The 19,463-nt window shown below is 38.7% G+C and overlaps 1 protein-coding gene across 1 annotated transcript in view; it reads left to right on the forward strand.

Moving 5' to 3' along the window:
• LOC138023884 (tyrosine-protein kinase receptor torso-like) overlaps positions 1 to 19,038 on the forward strand; it is a 43,822-nt gene extending 24,784 nt beyond the window's left edge. The window contains exons 4-15 of the mRNA XM_068870967.1: positions 4,675 to 5,016; positions 6,166 to 6,337; positions 8,495 to 8,697; positions 10,456 to 10,640; positions 11,012 to 11,101; positions 12,565 to 12,819; positions 13,814 to 14,025; positions 14,422 to 14,462; positions 16,305 to 16,401; positions 17,523 to 17,745; positions 17,853 to 17,924; positions 18,069 to 19,038. Coding sequence (XP_068727068.1) covers positions 6,171 to 6,337; positions 8,495 to 8,697; positions 10,456 to 10,640; positions 11,012 to 11,101; positions 12,565 to 12,819; positions 13,814 to 14,025; positions 14,422 to 14,462; positions 16,305 to 16,401; positions 17,523 to 17,745; positions 17,853 to 17,924; positions 18,069 to 18,203 — 1,680 coding nt within the window. The 5' untranslated portion in view covers positions 4,675 to 5,016; positions 6,166 to 6,170 and the 3' untranslated portion in view covers positions 18,204 to 19,038. The remainder of the gene's footprint in view (positions 1 to 4,674; positions 5,017 to 6,165; positions 6,338 to 8,494; positions 8,698 to 10,455; positions 10,641 to 11,011; positions 11,102 to 12,564; positions 12,820 to 13,813; positions 14,026 to 14,421; positions 14,463 to 16,304; positions 16,402 to 17,522; positions 17,746 to 17,852; positions 17,925 to 18,068) is intronic.
• Positions 19,039 to 19,463: the final 425 nt, after the last annotated feature.

The raw sequence follows: 19,463 nt of genomic DNA on the forward strand, positions 1-19,463 counted from the left end.
GGAAAAACTGCAATCAAGACACCTTCAGACAACAAGTGGCCTTTATTCCATGGCATGCCTGTAATGTCTTTGATGATATTGATGACAACTACTGGATGGCAAATGCTCTGTATCAGGACATTAAATTAGAATTTTTACCAGAAAGAAAGGCAAAGGTCTGCTCCAAGTCTCTACTCTGGATGAATTTTAGTATAAGAAAACTCATGAACCAAGGGTATCAACAACTATTGAAAGCACAGAGGACAGGAAGCTTGGAGGATAGGGTAAACTACAAAGAACTGAGAAATAAGGTAATCAAAGCTCTCAGAAGTGCTGAGGCTGAGTATTCGACAAATATGCTAAACACCACCAGTAAAGGATCAAGGGACTTTTGGAAGATTATGAACCAATTAACAAGAAGAGGAAAAAGCAGCATGAGAATTGGCCCAGTCAGAAACAGCAATGATGTTTTAGTGTATGATGATCATGAAAAATCAGCCACCATGAATTCCTTTTTTGCAACAGTGGGTGAGAAATTAGCTTCCAACTTTCTAACCACCACTGTGGATGGGCTATCATTCATCTCAAGAATTACACCAACATTTTCGGATGTATTATTTGGTCATGAGGCTTTTTGCAGTAAACTTGCAAAACTTAATATTCGAAAATCCCATGGGAGTGATGGTATAACATCAAAAGAAATGAAAATTGTTTCAAAGGAAATCGCGTATGGCATCTCAAATTTAAGCAAAATGAGCTACGAGCAAGGTAAATATCCAAGTCAGTGGAATATTGGTAAAGTTAAAGTATTATACAAAGGTGGAGACTGTGCAGACTGTGGGAATTACAGGCCACTGACTATGTTGAGTATACCTAGTAAAGCTGTAGAGTCAGTCCTCTGTGATACCATTGATCCGAACCTGAATGACGTACTGCATGACAACCAGTGGGGTTACAGGAAAGGTATATCATCAGAGTCTCTCCTAATGTACCTTACTGAAACCTGGAATCATCATATCGATCAAGGAAAAGTTATTGGCGCTATATTTATAGACTTCCGGAAAGCCTTTGACTCGGTCTGTCCAGCAATCTTGTCCCATAAATTGCAGGCCTGTGGCATTAGTGACAACCTTTTTCATTGGCTAAATAGCTATCTATCAAATCGACACCAATTTGTTGAACTAAATGGAGTGAAATCGCCTGTATTAGTAGTTAAATACGGTGTCCCACAAGGTTCGTTACTTGGGCCTAGGCTGTTCTCGATCTATGTTAATGATTTCCCCGATTGCATAACACAAGGCGAGCTACAGCTGTATGCAGACGACACCACTGCCTTTGTAATTGGAGATAATCCTGATGATGTTACAATTAAATTGAATGGTCTCTTTAAAGAGATCTGCGCTTTCTGCAGACTAAATAAGCTGACTCTGCACTCTGGAAAGTCCGAAGTAATGATTATCCAACGTGATCAGTTTGTGGGCCCACTGTTGCCTGTGACGCATGGGGGTACACAAATCGACTACACAATGAAAACAAAATTAGTGGGTGTGGGTATCGACAACAGACTGACATGGAGAGATCAGTTAGAGAAGACACATAAATCACTAAGTAGTCAGTATCGTGTGCTAAAGAAAATGCGATATCTATCACCCAAATTACTAGAGGCATTTTATTTTAGAACAGTAATTCCACAAATAACATGTTGCATATCTGTCTGGGGCAACTGTTCTGTGGCTAAGCTATATGAAATTGAGAACTTACATATTAAAGTTGATAGATTTATCCATAGAGTTCCTCACAATATTTTGGAAAGTGAAGTACTGAGCTCTATCAAGTGGCAAGATCTAGGATACCTTTACAAACGTAGGCTTGCTATAGAGGTTTTTAAAGTTAAGCAGGGCTTAAACCATAGGTTATTGCCATTCTTTACTTTTACTGAATCCAAGCGCAGAGGTGTATTACTTGAGGCGAAACGGAAGAAAACAGAATTAGGAAGAAATAACTTCTCATATAGGGGGATTGTGGTATGGAATTCACTGGATAGAAGGACAAGGAACTTGAAAAAGCTAGATGCTTTGAAAGTAGCACTAAACCGCAAAAACCAGCCTCAACAAAATAACATTTAATAAAGGGACTACAATAAATCTTAATAAGGATATTAACTTTTTGTATTGTTAAACGTTAGTATTTACACCTCTTAAAATTTTTTTGAATCTATCTAAAATTAGTAAGTTATTTTCTCTTGTTGTTAATAGACAGTTTTTACTTAATTATTAACGTTTGTATCCTAGTCTTAAAAAGTATTGTAGTTTAATTGGTAGGTTTATATGGTAGAATTTAATTGTATTATTAAGTTTAGCAGGTCCACATCAGCTCTTTAGCTGCCACTACCGACCTGCTTTAACAAATAAAGTATGTATGTATGTATGTATGTATGTATGTATGTATGTATGTATGTATGTATGTTATAATTACTTCATATCCAACAAGGGCGAATGGAATAATTGTTTTGGTAAATTCTCAAACTATGTTTTGCCGCCGATTTTTATTTCCACAATTTTACAAAGGGTTTGGAAAGAGAATCTTGGCACACTATTTTCCATAATGTAAAACTTCAACTATTGGCTCATAGTCGGAGTTTTTTAGCCAATCAAAAAGCTAGAAATGCAATAGTCGGAGCTGAAAATTTACTAAAGCTGGATAAATCAGCAGGCAAGTGCAATTGTCAGCTAAGAGTTCTTGCTTCCAGTCTTAATACAACACTGTACGTAAACTATACTTTTACAAATTAGCTTTTCTGTTTTACCATTACCAGTAAGTGTGAAAATTTTTGACGGGAAGTTTGAAGGCATTAGTTTTTGTGTGGGATTTCCCCACACTTTGTCAGCACCGGCGATATGCCTGGCTTTATTTGTTTTCAAGAGCTAAGTGTTTGTCACATGGTCACATGTCACAATATTGCACTTGCCCGCTGATTTATCCAGAATTATCCTAAACAAATTCTCCTCTGCTACTAGCGACTGATTCCAATATTTCCGCTGATGAATAAGTAGACGGCATTTACCTTTTTGCTGAAGTAGTGTGTTCATGCCTGAAGCGTGTTGACAGACTAACACATTTTGGCAGTTAATTGCAAAAGATTTGGTGGCTGAGAAACTCATATGCTCAAATGCACCCAATTGTAATGTGTTAGAAGCCCTAACATGCAAAATGTTTACTTCAGCGACTCTTAACTCTGTCAATCACCTCCCCCTCCTTCCCATGTGATAATCTGGGGCCATGTCCAGCTTTGTCTGCTGACTGGGAAATACACAAACCACAGTAAATGGCCTTTCCCATCAAACGGAACAGTGGAAGTGTCCAGTTTCCAGTCCCTCATCAGCCGAAAACAATTGCAAATGGTATTAAGCGCTATCTCGTTGGGCTGGTTTGCTGAGTTAGGAAAAACTGTTACCATTATTCACGGGTCGTCCCAACCGTTTATTCAGACAAATGGTAAGCACCCCTAATCTCCTCGAAACTAGAAGTCGAAACATGTTTCTCCCCTAACCATTTTCTCGTCTGCAGCTTGGAGATTCTACGGAATCTTTACTAGACATTTACCACAACATGTATAAGATGACATTAATGTATTACGAAATATTTACTGTAATGCTAATCATCAACGTTTATTTGACACAAGTACGCATTGGCACTGGCGCCATCACACAACGTGTCAACAAATCGTAGCTAAAAGAGAGGTTACTTCAAATTGCTAATTGTAAATCTACAGGATAATACTGGACTTTGTCGTTATATTATATCTGTCTAACTTCGGTTGTTGGTAGCAATAAACAGGAGTTGAAAGTAATGAAATAATTCAAGTATAAATTTCTTCCGACAGTTGAAGACTGCGTCACGCATACTTTCAATGTGCAATTTCCCTAGTGGAATTTTGTACGATTGTTCCTTATTCATCCAAGAATTTCTTGCATATGCAAACAGAAAGGGAGTTTTCACGCTGTAAAATACATTGTAAATACCCAGCAGTCCGTGGTTTAACTTAATCTCCTCCCTCCGAATCTCCAAAACTAAGAACTATGACAAATCAAGAAATATCTAGACATAAATTGTCAGTTTTGCTCTGTGAAAGCTCACAAGAAAGCTAAGTTGAAGGGTTGTACATGTAAAACTTACTATAAAGTAACATATTTTCAATCTTAACTGGTTTTGTGAGAGAGTAACAAAAACTCAAATTTATTTCAAAGTGTTTACAAGTAACTCAACTTTTCTTCGTTTATACGACTTCTCCTTACCTTGTAACTTAATTGAATGGAGAAAACAAGTAAAAATTCACCAAATGGCAACAGCCGACAGGCCGAGAAGAGTAATGGCCACCACACACAAACACTCATTCCCAGGGTCCTCTCTCTTCCTAATAGAGACCATGTGACAAACACTTCTCTTGACAAAAAAAATATATATTAATTTCCCATAATCCCTAGTAAGAGCTAAGCGTCCTAGATTGACGATAATAGTCAATTTAGAGAAACCTTAAGAATTGCCGATAATCGTCATTTCAGAAGTAGAGTATGGGTTGAAATTAGTTGCGTATAAAGAACTATTTTCTAGCACATTTAAATTTAATAAGTAGTGATGTTTCTGGACTTGTGCGGTATTCTTCTGTATTCAGCAATTCCTTTTTCTCCATACCAGTTCCTGTTGAAGCTCCTGTTCTTGTCAATGTAACTGCACAATCATCGACTAGTGTCGCTGCCTCTTGGAAACTTCCAAAACGGTACTACGACGAAAGAAACTTGATAACCTTTAAACTTCTTTACCAAAAGCGAGACTCCGACGTATCAGAAATACAAACTATCAAAGATGTGGCTTGGGTTTACGCAAAAAATGTTTCAATTATCAATGGTTCGTTGGTTTTCTTCTGGCAAGTTACAGGGCTTGAGAAATTCACAGAATATGAATTTAAGGTGTGTGTCTTCAGTTCTGTGGAGTGTGGACCAAAGAGTTCCTCAAAGATTGCAAGGACATTGGAAGATGGTAAGGGACTGTAGCTTTTTATCAGGCCTAGTATACCTAGTCAATTGGGGGCAATGTGGTTAATTACAGTTGAATGAAATCGCAATTTCTAATGCCCATAGACAGACAATAATTATTCCACATGGTGTGGCAGAAAATAGAATAAATTGAGATATTTGCAAATTTAGAATGAAATGGTGTTTTTATTTATTGATTGATTTATTCATTTATTTAGGTATTTTCTCGTTCCTGATAAGCTATCTTTGTTCATTTAAGATGTCACTTCCTTCATCGAATTAATTTCCTTTATTGGAAAGAAAGGAAGAAAGTTGCTTTTCAATTAAGAATGGTTGAATCACATTTCTTCTATTTCATTCCATGGGCAAATTTCACTTTGATTTCTTGTCTTTGCTGCATTTGAAATATTTCAGTTCCATCAAAAGCTCCTAGCAATTTTACAGTAACTGCTAACACATTTACGGCTATCATAGCGTCCTGGCAGCCTCCTTCCCCTGACTCCAGACATGGAATCATTATTATAGGATTTAAGATATTCTTCAGGAAAGAAGAGTAGAAAAAGTCAGATGAAAAACAGTTTAAACATGAACTTTGCCACACTTTGGCTTTCTTTGTATCTCATTTTGTTGCAATTTGATTGGTTACTTTAAACAAGCCTTGAAATCTGATTGGTTGTTTTGTTTTGGTGTTCCTTTCTCAATGGCTGGAGAAAAGGTGCGATTTAGAGCAAGCAAAGTGTGATTCGTGAATAAATCACATTGCTGAGGGCAAGGATCATTACAAACTGCGTTGCTGTTTCTTTCATATCATTTATGTGTCATTGAAATCTGAACTGTAGAGTCTCCATGTTTACCAGGGGCATAAAAGGCCAATAATATCCAGAGATTGGGGAAAACATTTCATAAAAGAAACGTTGCATTAGATTTTAAAGACATAACGTTTATCGTTTCACTGATGTATAATCGGTGATAATGTTTCATGTTGCACATTTTTATCATTATTGCGTGTGAAGTCATCTGCAGATATACCTGTTCATGAGAGTTAAGCGTAATAATATTATTGCTCCTTGGTTTTAAACACACAGATAGTTAAATGCATGTGCTAAAAATTTCATGAAAACTACTGCATTGAGAATTTGATTCTATTTTATAGCAGTTATGACTTATGTAACCACGCGGCCGCCATTGTTAGATGAGAGTGGAGCAGGTTTTTTCATTGCGAGTATTCTTGGTTTCTCCATTGGCGGTGTATCTTTGCTTGGCTTTATCCTTCTTATTGGTTTTTCTTGCCATAAAAGGGGAAGGAAGAAGCATCCTGCAAAGTGGTAAGCCTTTTTTTCTTTTAACTGGTACAGTAGTTTTTAATGACTCATAAATTGGGGTAGATAACACAATGCTTCTTTTTTCAACCTGCGATAAAATAATAATAATAATAATAATAAAACCTTTTATGTATTGCAAAAACTGAAAACTGCCTGCAATGAAATTGACAAAGGACATTGTAGATTTCAATATGATCAGAAAGAAGTAAAGTCGTGCTAAGGCCACGATATACAATTTTCGACACAAGAACTTTTGCCTACGCAAAGATAATACATTGTTGGGGAAAAAACTTATCGGTACAGTGCTCACGCAAATCAGAAAACCCATGTACATTTGTATTCCCAAAAAGGAGTTAAATCTATGGCTGGATTCGTTTGCAAATTTACGATAAAGGGAACAAAAGGAAAATTTCACGTCTAATGAATAAAATTCAGTAGAGCTGTGAATTCACAGTTTGTTTTTATTGCTATGCAAAAACTAACGGTGACTTTCAAAATATCTGGCTTTTTTATCTTTAGGCAAATAGTATTCTGAAAATTTAGACAAATGTAAATTGCGTACACGAAGTAGTGATCGGAAGGTCGTAGGCTCGACCCCTGAAAAGTAGCACTTGGATTTTTTCCGAGTATCCCAGAAACACCATCAAAATCATGGACCGTGCCCTGGCTCCAACGAGTCTCCTATAGCTCAGTGCTTGAGTATCCGAACTAGTCATCTGAAGGCTGTCGTAGGTTCAATACCTGCAAAGGAGCTCTTGGATTCTTTCCGAGTATCACTGAGTTACCATCGGAAATATCCTCTCTTCATTTCATTCACCGGGATTAAAATTTGTCATCCACTTCATTTAATATAATTATAGCGAGAATGCATGCTGCAGACAATTTCAGTCCTTGCAGTTTAGAGGCACAGTTGTCATTGGAACCTACGATCATGGCCAAATTCCTTTGGGACACTCATTCCAGTGCACATTTTTGGGACTTCACTGAGGCGCTTCTCCCCCTCCCCACCCAATCAATGTTGGGCATAAACTGGTCCACTGTCAGTCCTGCACACTGTTTTCAGTTCATTTCCCTCAAGTAACATTGAATGGGGGAAAGGGGGTTGCAAAAGAGTCCATAATATGCGATAAGTGAGTTGAAAGATAAAATGCTGAATTGTTCTTAACAATTTGTCTATGATTGTAGTTTAATGGCCTAGCTTCCACTAGTTTCCTATAGCTCAGAGGCAGATAGAGCATCCAAACTTGTAATCGGAATGTCGTACAGTGTAGGTTCGACTCCTGCAGATGGACACTCTGAATTTTTCAGAGTACCCCTGAGTCAACATCGAAAAATAAATCTCTTCATTTCATTAACCCGGGGGTTAACATGAAACATCTCGTTCTGTACAATTGCAAATATACTCCATTTCGACACTTCGGTCCTAGCAGTAAATAGACTGAGATAATTGTCACATGAGCATAACTGGGCTAATATCTCAGACACTTTTTTGCGCTGAAATGCTCATTTTTGGCGAGTAGGCCTTTCAGATGTTGTCGTTTCATAATAGAGTGTTTTCATGTCACGTCACGGCGGCCACATTGGTGTCCCTAAACAAAGGAACGGCAGCCATGTTGGTGTCCCCAAGTAATTCTCCGGGAATTGAGCTCTGGTTTGTCATACAAACGTTTTCCTTTGTTTCGGTAGAAAAACAAGGTTACTGTTCACGTGTGGGTGAAAACACTCTATACCCCGAAAAATCCCATAATTTCACAAATTTAGTTTTTTTTATGACATCACACTTTAGAACTCTGTGAGGTAGACGGAAGGTCCAAGGGTGGGTCTAAGCTGCAGGGTATCATTAGGAAAGATGTAGGGTTGTTCAAATAATGATCTGTGCCCCAAATCTCATTTAAGCCTCAATGGATTGGTCTCGCGTAGTCTCAGAGTTGCATAAACAAAACAAAAAGATAGCAAAAAAGGCTGTTGTGAAAGCTCTATTTTGTTTATGGTCCAAAGGTAAAGCATTCGTAGCCAACTATTAGGGATAAGCCCGCTTCCTTCTGCGACCTAAAATAAAATTTGTTGTGACGCTGCGTGAGTCCCATAACTTACTGAAACCTTTTCCACATCGGGATAGCTGTAATTGATGTTGTTACTTTGTGTTGTTGTTTTTTTTAGGACAGCAAAGGATATTAAACCACTGAATTCCTGCGAAATTCCTCCGGAGAGAATAGAATCATTGGAAGAGGTGGGTCAAGGAGCATTTGGGAAGGTGCACAAAGCCAAATTGATTGACGGATTGGAGTTCTTTAACAAGAATACCAAAGACTGGTGTGAGAAAAATTTCAAGTACAAGATCGTTGCTGTTAAAGAATTACATGGTGGGTATGAAGGTGTCTATTCCTTGTATAGATCACACACCGAAGTAATTACCTTGCATTTGTATCCCGGGAGTCAATTAAGGTAAATAAGTACGCAATGCAAGCATCAACTATTTAGCTTCGACTTCAACTGCATTGTAAAAATTTGAATGCTTGTTCTAGAGAACTTCAATTCATGTATCGCTCTTTGGTTGGTGTTTTGGATGACGTCATGGTAAGAGGGTGACCTTGTGACTCCTACACCAACTAATGTGAATCTCATTACAATTATAGCTTTATGTCGATGAGCGTGATTGCACTCATGTCATGACACTGCTTGCAACTCCAAACGACTCTCAAGGGTAAACCGGTTTAGGGCGATTAAAGGACTAATTTACGGGCTTGACTTCGAAATAAAGTGTTCTTGATGTAGGGATAAGGGACACGTGATTTATTCCCTTGACTCAATAAGCTGTAAACTGAAATTGTATTTAACAATTTTTCCGCGAGCGCACATCAGATATGAGATTGTAAACAGCCAATGAGGAGAGTAGTGTTAAGTTGGTGATAACCAGTCTCATATCCAACAAGTGTGAATGAAATAATTGTTTTATAAAATTTTCATTACTTTCTGAAAGCTTGGACATTTGGAAATTAAGGCCAATTAGTTTCCACCTTGGCAACACTTGACACAATCATTTTCCATATTAGGGCATACAGTATATTAGCTGATCAATGAGATTGAGTGCACCAATCAGAAAGCTAAAAACGCAATATCCAGGTATAAGCCACTGAAGTACTCCGGAAAAATTCTGTCTGAGTATAAATTATAGCTCCACGTGGTAATAACATATTGCTGAAAAAAACTAATGATAACTCGATTGCTAGCGAATTTAAAACGATATCAGACCAACTGTAAAGACCACGAGGACAAGAAACTTAGTTTAAAGGATTAGACTTGAAAACTAATAAAGTTTGTAAAATAAACTTAATTACTGAAAAACTTCTTTACAAAACCCATGCAACAATGATTAAGGAAATGCCAAAGATTTAAACTAATTACACGCTTATCAGACCTTCGCAAGCTTCTAAGTGACAGTTACTGCTTGAATCGTAGCTTCTGATTTGTATCTCACGGAGGCACGGTAGCTACTGGCAATTAAAGACTCTACATGAAGGTTTTTCTAAACTCCATTGTGCCGTGTATTAGAAAAAACGGAAATGCTTGGTTGTGTTTTACTGCGTAAACTGCGGTCAGATTACAATAAAATAATTAACCGTTCATCACACTGAAACCCTAAAGACCAGGACACTATAGACGACAAGTCGCAGAGACAGGTCTCTGCGATAAGTTGCTCCATGTGTACTACTTGCAAAATAAGTCGCTGCGACATGACGCCTGTTCGGTGCACACGCAGTGATATCGTATGAAGGGGAATGTGAATTAGTTATCTAATTCAATATGGCTGACCATATGACGCTCTCTCATTGGTTCATTTATATTCATTATTTTTTTTGCCGGAAGTATACACACGGTGCGACAACGCTGCTAATTGTGTCGCTACAATTAATTCAAACTCGTTTGAATTCGTGCGACTAATCGCCGCGACAAAATTCTGCCTCAGCGACAGTGATTTTTGTAAAATTAACCGTGTCACTCAAGGCGAATTGTTGCGCCGACTTGTCCCCGCGACGTTTTGCAGCGACTTATCGCCTAGTTTGTCCCGGCCTCAAGCAACCTACTTTGAAACTGATTTGTTCAACATTATTTTTCTCAAGAAAACGCCACTGAAGAGCAGAAATACGAATTTTTGGATGAGATTGAGACCATGAAGGTAGTGGGGAAGAATCCAAACGTGCTGAATTTCGTGGGCTGTTGGACCACAGCTACTCCACTTCGTCTAATTGTCGAGTACATTCCTCATGGCGACTTACTTCAGTGGTTGAGAGCGAAGAGAAGCAAGGTAATATGCTTTCCTCCCTAATAACACGAAATAGGTCATTTTCTAGAACACTTACCTAAGGTGCACTTGTAAGTTATAACAGGACAGTATTTCCTTCATCTTATCTCGCCACATCCAATTTTTTTATCAGCCTTTAACGTGGTGTCCCGTAGTTACCAAAAAGTTTCTCATTTTTTGTTTGAAAAAAAAAAAAAAACAACAACAACAACAACAACAAACCAGTATCGTAGACTCAAGCAAACATACAATTAAAAGATGACAAGCCAAAACTCATTACACCTGCGTTTTAGTTCGGACTGTTCCAACATCGTTTTTTGGAGATGTGAAGTTATCTCGCTTCTAACAACTTGGCCCTGATTTCGTCCACGCAGATAAAAACATCTACCGTTGGAGCTACCGTCGTTGACGAAGATGAAGAGATGTACAACGGAGCAAGGGAACAGAACTCAACTACGGACCAGGTACATCCTTTCACTATTGGTCTTATCCGGTGTGAAAGAGTCATCTTTATTATAGCGGAGCTCTACGCGTCAAAGGCGCGTACGTATAGCATCATGGGTAAGAAGATACTGTACTCCACGACCGTACGTGCGTCCACCCGTCCATGTATGCCAATGTGACCAGTATTACCTGACCATATCGTGGGCTCAAGTTTTGAGCTCATTAAGGTCAGCTGGGTTTTTTTTAAGTTGACCGCTGACTAGGTACTGTGTTTCGATTGGATTGCAGTCTCAAGCCAAGTTAACTTCTTGTAAGAATAAAGAACCCCGGAGATCTGCTTTTAGGCTTGGCTAAAGCTATATATTAGTTTTACTGCTGTCTGTTGGCATGTTCGGTACGGAGTCATACTACCGAACATCAACAGAGAGACATGCACATGCAAAAAGCCTACAGCTCAAGCTTACGATAACAGGCGACATTTAGTAAAATTTTTGGATGTAGTGACCAATTATAATCATTGTTGAAAAACTAGCAACGGTATATTTGAGCTTTTATGTCAACAGCATAATGATAATAATAATAATAATAATAATAATAATAATAATAATAATAATAATAATAATAATAATTATATATGCCCGCAGCACAAGAAGGGGCCAAGAGCCGATGTCACCAACTACAGGCAGATCTCACCTCTCTCCATCGTCAGTAAGCTCTGCGAACGCTGTGTGCTCTCCAAACTTATTCTTGAACTGGCAGACTTACTATCAGCTCTCCGACACAGCTTCTGTCCGTTCTGAACGGCCTTGGGACAGCCTTGGATGCAGGGAATTAGATCGATATGATCTACCCTGACCATTGCTTTTAGCCGTCTTCTTCACAAGCTTGGTTTGTACGGCATCTCGGGTCCCCTTCTCTTTTGGTTCTCGGACTATTTGCAATTGACTTCCAGATCTCAGAGGGTGTTCCTCAGGTCAGCCTGTTGTCTCTGTTCCTATATCTTTTATACGTGATCGACCTCCCCAAGTTTGTCAGCCCATGCACCAGTATGGCTCTCTATCCTGATGATGCGAAGTGTTATAGAGTTGTTCGTCGTCAAGAGGACTGCGAAACCCTGCAAAATGATCTGTACGGTCTGTCTAACCGGACTGCATCATGGGGACTAAGTTTTAATGTTTACGAATGCGAAGTTTTGAGAATCTTTAGGAAACGTTCTAGCGCATTAACAACCGTTGCGGTTAGGGTTAGTTGAATATAATATAATATAACGGCCAATATTTATGTACTTTTCAACTAAACTGGCAGCAATGGCCCCTTCTTAGTTTTACTCACTAACGTTATCTGTCGAAATGAAGAAGCGATATTCGCACTTATCTGGACGATGAATGCGAGGATCACTTCGTTATTTCGTCTGTAAGCACTTTAAAGATACATTTATTTCATTTCAAGTTATCTGTATGGTCCTTTTTTTATATATATCTAGGATGGTCAAACAGAAGAAGAGAAAACAATATTGCATAAAAACATTGGGCCTTCCATATCTGTGGAAGAAAACGGAACCGAAGTTGATGCTTCTGTTACTATTGAATTGGAAACACCCTTTGTAACGTTTTCATCATCCGCATCTAACCAGGAAGATGCCTCCACTAATAATGCAGCTGATGAATGTGACGAGGATTGTGACTCGTTTGCTCCACTTGATCTAGTAAAGCTTGCCTGGCAGGTAGCCCGTGGCATGGTAAGTGGTAAATAGCCAGATTTTTTTCTTTCTTTTTTTTGTATTTGTCTTAGTCTTTTCCTGCGTTTAATTTCTCATTCATTCCGTCTTTCACAGCAAGTTTCGGAGTTTTTGCGTGCGTTACTGTCAATCTTTAGTGTCGGATGCTGATGACATAATCAGTAGTTACATAACCAAACCATGGCAAAGCCAAAGTCCTGTTTCAACTGGTTTCATCTCAACAACATCAGATCTGCTTGAAAGATCAATGCTTAGCTCACTCTTCTTTGAGCTCTTTTGTAATGCCTTTTTTCATACAACAGAGGTTTGGAATGGTCATATGTGGATGATATGCTATTTTTTCTACTCCCCATCATGTTTTTTAGCGTTTTTTTGAATGATATTTTAACGTTTCTTTTAAATGTATGTAGCGCCCGTTTTCGGCAAAAGCCAATTAAAACTCTTTGGTACGTGCTGGCACCAGGATTAGCACATGCGCCTCAAGGAAACAAGTTGAGTGGCACTTCTATTGGATTAGCACTAAACAGGCGGTTACATCTCTGCTGGTCTTAACATCCTATCACAGACTCTTTTAGGGTCAGTCGTTTCTTCCACCTGCAAGAATCTGCTTCACGGGAGCCCATATTCCTTTCCCTCTTTCAACCAATCAGAGAACGTGTTCAATATGATAAGAAAAGTTAACCTTCACCTTAAATTCCGTATAATTTTCAAGCTTCAAATTTCCGTTGCAAATTGCAGTGGACGTTATTACAGCTTCTTTATTTGGTCACACTCTTACAAATAAAAAGCAAATCATTGGTTAACGTCTCACAACGGGAAAGGAATGTGGCGTTCTTGTGTGCGGGAGGAACAATTAACCTTAAAAAGATTCTGCGATTGGAGGCTACACGCTTCCAGGAAAGATATTTTGTGAGAATCCAGTGCCTTGGGCCCTCAAAACTGACTTTTACATCACAAATCCCTTGCAATACCCATAATCATTTTTCTTTTACAGACCTATCTTTCCCAGAAGGGTCTGGTGCACAGGGACCTAGCAGCGAGGAACATTCTGGTGGGACACGGCAAGAAAGTCAAAATTGGTGACTTCGGATTGATGCGGCACTTGTACCATGAGGTCTACAAAGTAGACAATGGGAAGAAACTGCCAGTGAAGTGGATGGCTCCAGAGTCACTTTTTGAAGAGATCTTTACCACCAAGAGCGATGTGTAAGTATCAAGTCTGGTGTTTTTAGAGTCAGTGAATGCAACATACCAGATGCTAGTGCATTCCTAATTTAATGTATTGCATAGGTGTTAGAGTGGTTTTCAATTGAGTGTCGAAAGTAATTAGTGAATTACTTTGCTTTATGATTACTTCACTCAGTGATTGGTTCAAAGTTTTCGCGCCACGTTTTCAACCAATCAGAAGTGAGACCAAAACCAATCGTGGCTCGCGCGTGCACATTTTCTCGCGCTTTGTGTCGGATACGTGTAATTACTTTGAGTTTTGATTGGTTTACTGGATTGTCTGCGTCCTTTTTGATTGGCCAAAGTAATTACTTTGGTTTTGGTTTTACGACACTCATTTGAAAACCGCTCTAACTTGTTTTGTTTTACTTGCAGTTGGTCCTACGGAGTGGTCCTGTGGGAAATTGCAACTCTTGGTCAGTGATAATTTATGAAATTTTAATTAACATATTGTACTATATATGGAGCTGTTAGCTGGAAACTGAAGTGAAAAGCAAAAGTGTTTGTGTATTTATCTCAAATTGTATTTATCTGTTATAACGATCAGTGTCAGTTAAAAGGACTCGTTTAGAGACCTCAGGAAAAGGTGACGAGGATGGCTGCGAGAACTTTATCTAAAACTATTATTCCCCGTTATTGCAATAATTTCGCGATGATTTCAAGTCGTTCGGAAATGAAAGTGTGTTTCCACATTCCAAGAACAAAATTGGTATGAACGGTGTGGGTTTTTTAAGAGAAAATTTAAAATTTATCGTCCAATGCTCGCTTCCTGCACATAACTTCAAATTTGATTATTTCACTTCATTGTCAGGACGCGAGCTTCAAAGAAGTGTATCAAAATGTTAAACGCACGTGCGGGGCATGCAGAAGTACGTGTTTTTGCTAAGTAAATCAATTGTTATGTGGCGCTGGTTCTCGTAGCCTTCGTTGTCGTGACGGACTAACTGAATGATTGAACAAAGGAACAAAGGAAGGATGCCCATCCGCCTGGCTGACTAACCAACTTACGATGGCCTACCGACACCAGGGCCCGGTTGTTCAAAAGCCGATTAACGCTAATCCCAGATTAAAAATTAACCAAGGAGTTTATTTCTCTACTCTCAAAGGCTGTTCAACGCTGATATTCGGCATAACTTTACACTAGAAGAAGTCAATCTTGAAAAACAAAATAAGCGAGAGAAACTTTCACCAAAAAGTTCAAAACCTAATACAATAGTTTACCCTAATCCTGGGGTAAGTTAATCAGCTTTCGAACAACCGGGCCCTGGGTTTTAACAGGACAGTTTTGTAAAGTAAAGTAGCGGACATATGTCTGAAAGCACCAGGCGTGACATTTTTTGACGCCGCAAGGCGTCTTGCGAGCGCTTAAGGCGCTAGGTACCTGAGGTTTTTTTAAATAGAACATTCAGAAACACTGGATTCCAGTGTTTCTGGAACCCAAGAATAAGTTTCCCAGGCAAGGATGGAGTTCACTCAAATTTTCTACAAAACGTAAGTAAAAATATATATATAAATAAAAAATGAAACAAAACCTTTCAAATTTTGGCATCAAAGTACCGGACATGGAATGGGAAACGACTGGATGAAACGCCAAGCCTCCAGCCTCAAACGAAACCCCTGCCGACTTGACACTGGCTTGCGGGCTGACTTACTGAATGAGTAAAACAAATGAGGGAAGGAACCAAGTTTCGCCATCCGACTGGTTAAGCAACCATCGAAAGTACTGACTGATACAATGACTGAGTGGCTACCGAAAGACTAATTGACTTATTGACTGACTGAATGAGCAAGTAAAGAAATGAAGTAAGTAAGTAGGAATAGCCAATGGTTTAGCAGATTAAATAAGGAACTGAAGCAGCGAACGAACGAAAGGGAAAACAAATGCTGGTTTGGATGAAATGGGCCATGTTGAGTCCCGAGGGATTGAAAACTTTTGTTTTGTCCCACCGAAACTAGTTCACAAACATTTCAACTCGAGGTTCGGGTACGAAATCTATTATCTCTAGCCAATATGGCCACCGCGTGAATGAGGCCCATGAAACGACTTTGATCTTCTGTGCATAGGATCTGCATTTCTGAATGTGTCCTTCGCTTTGTTATTTACGGTTGGAAAACTTTTGAACTCTTGGTTGAAGATTATCTTTGCCTCACGTCTTGCATCTTAAGTCTTAGTCTCGGATTTCTTTCATTAGAGCGCCCCCTCCCCCTTGCTATGGTTCATGATTTGTCTTGATGCACATTATGTCGATCATTTACAGGGGGGTCTCCTTACTCACTAATGAAGAACAAACAGCTCTTGGAGAATTTGAAAGCAGGTTACAGACTGGAAAAACCTGACATGTGCACAGACCCTGTGTAAGTTAAACGGAGGTGATTTTTCCTAAGTACTTGTAGGCAACAAGTTTTATGAAAAAGGTGCAGTGTTTTGATATTAATAGGAAGAGTGAGTGGTTAATGTATTTTCATACTTTCCTGCATCAGTCAAGTTAGACATGAATGCTTCACTTGAACATAAATCAAGGGGCACGCCCGCTCGGATAATTATTGCTAATTGAACTTGAGCCATGTTTACTTTACATTGAAAGAGATTGTAAGATAAGTACAGAAAAAAATAGTTGTGGGCAAATGCAATTTAACACATTTAAAATTGTGACGCAGTTGGAAAATGAGGTCCAAAACCACTGTCGGCTTGGCCTTAGTTTCGTTTTCTTCCATATCAACACAGATGTACTCAAAAATACAAGACACAAATTTAATTCATTTTATTTGTGCAAAAAATACGGTTGCCTGTAGATAAAAAAGCTTGGCCCTACAAGAACAGAAACCTTAGTATAAATAAAGCCTTTAAGAATTTAAAATATCTGCAGACCATATTCGTCAATAGCGGTCAAAAAATAAAATTATGTCTTTGTGCTAATGAGACCGACTAACCTTGCTCCAAAGCAACATTTCTTTTGTGTTTTGTTCATGCAAAAGAGGCTAGTTGGTTTCATTAGCACAAGGACAAATGGATAATTTATTGGCCTCCATTAATAAATACGGTCTATGAGACGTAAAAGAATGAAATTTGCTCTAATCAGGAACCTACGAATGATTTTTGGGGAAACAGGGTTAGCTGGTTGTATGAAGATCGATTTTCCTTCAGGAAGAAAGAAATTCCTATTTTTGTTAATTTTTAAGGTACGCCTTGATGAGAGACTGTCTTTGTGCTAATGAGACCGACTAGCCTCGCTCCAAAGCAACATTTCTTTTGTGTTTTGTTCATGCAAAAGAGGCTAGTTGGTTTCATTAGCACAAGGACAAAGGGATAATTTATTGGCCTCCATTAATTAATACGGTCTACGAGACGTAAAAGAATGAAATTTGCTCGAATCAGGAACCTACGAATGATTTTTGGGGAAACAGGGTTAGCTGGTTGTATGAAGATCGATTTTCCTTCAGGAAGAAAGAAATTCCTATTTTTGTTAATTTTTAAGGTATGCCTTGATGAGAGACTGTTGGAACCAGGACCCAGATGAACGGCCAAGCTTTCAGCGGCTCTATAAAAGACTTGACGATATGTTGGAGGAGCAAGAGGACTACTTTGACTTTGGCAAAAAGGATGATTCGAAATATTATTATACGACACAGGAGGCAAAGACAGCAGAAGATGACGAACTGAACCACCTTGATGTTGTAAGTCCACAGGGTGTGTCCACGGTAAGTTTTGCAATAGGAGCTACTTGTGCTTGGGTCTTGCATAGCAGAGTTAAATTTGTGTATGGAAATAACTTTTAAAACTTATGCTATCATAACTTTGATCTTAGCAGGGGTCAAACGCCGCAGAAGCTGAAGAACCAGCCATCGTCGATGTTGAAAACCCACAGAATGTGTCCAAGGCAAGTCTTATAATACATTAGAAGCTTCAAGGTGCACAGTGCAGGGATGTGCTGGACCTTGCTTGAGAGCTGAATTGGTTTGTTAAGATCACCTATGAAACAAATGAAAAATATGCTATCTTACTTTTTTCTGATTGTTGGCAGGAGCCAGACACGTCAGACGTTTACGAACAGGAGAACATTCAGGATGTAAGCACTCAGAATGTGCCCATGGCAAGTCTTCAAGCTGATGAATTTCAGTTGTCTCCAAATGCTTCGCTTACCGTAACTAAGCTATAAGTATTTTTAGTACTTAAGATATGTTAACTTTAGCTTTAGTTCTCTTGGTTTTTAGGTAGACATTGCAGTCAGATTGCTACTTAACCATTTAATGCTTTTGCTTATTTATTTGTTTGTTTGTTTGTTTGTTTCTTATTGAGTGACATATTAACCCGGATGAAGTAAGCTAGGTTGCTCGCTATTAGGCTTACATACTTACAAGGACCAGGCGTTTTTCACTTTCAAAGCTCCAAGATCTGCCTTGTCGTGACTTTGCTCGCCTGCATCCCAACTAGCAGGGAAATAAGAGAATCTCAGACGACACTATTATTATAGCCCCCTGGAAAACTTCCCCCATCTCATGGTCAAGACAAACACAATGACTTGCTTATAACCAGTTAACTCAAGTTTAATTGCACTGTTGGCGAGAAGAATTTCTTTCCATGGCCTCTACTGAGACCCCAGTAAACCCAAAAACTCGACCAACTATTTAAACCTTTCTTTCAAAGCAAAAGTGTATGGCAGTGCCAAATATCTCTGAAAAACGTTTACCTTTAATCTGAGAAAAATCCGTGGAGGATCCTGTAGGTTGTAAAGCAAAAAAGCATCTCCATCAATATATGTAATAGATTTGTGAAGCTGAAAGATGAAACGTGTATTCTTAGAAAGACAAAAAAACACACAAAATAAGTTTGCTTGTTAGTAAATATGTCTGGCCCTAAATTAGAAACAGCGATAGGTCTTGACATTTGAAAGAAAAGAAGCACATATATAAAGATAAGTATAATGAATCAATTTCTTAATTTTGGTAATTTTTGTAAAAGTGCCAGCTGCACTTAAAGTATGTGCTCTGTTATGTTGTAGATGGTGCATTGGCATAATAAAAAAGAAAGTAGAGTAAAATTTTGTGTTTCACTGATTTATGTTTGTGAAGAAAGAGGGGAACAAGGGAAGGTCAGACATTCAAATGATGGCACAGTAGCTTCTTCGTTGTAAGTAAGAACTTCCAGAGGACAATGTTGAGACGGGAAAAATAGACAAGGAGACTAAAACAGAACCGCATGTTATCATGAATAGATGGTTTTCACGTGACGTCACAGCAGTCATTTTGGTGTACTAGAACAATAGACATCCTCTCCCTTGGGGACTGAACTCTACTTTTATGCAAATTCTGCGCAAATATTTTCTATTGTTTCGTACACCAAAATGGCCGTCAACTCACGTGAGTGAAAACCATCTATTGGTGGGGGAAACGGTGCAACGAAAGGTGTAAGAGGAATG

Source organism: Montipora capricornis, chromosome 11 (assembly GCF_036669925.1).
Source record: "Montipora capricornis isolate CH-2021 chromosome 11, ASM3666992v2, whole genome shotgun sequence".
Classification (NCBI taxonomy): Eukaryota; Metazoa; Cnidaria; class Anthozoa; order Scleractinia; family Acroporidae; genus Montipora; species Montipora capricornis.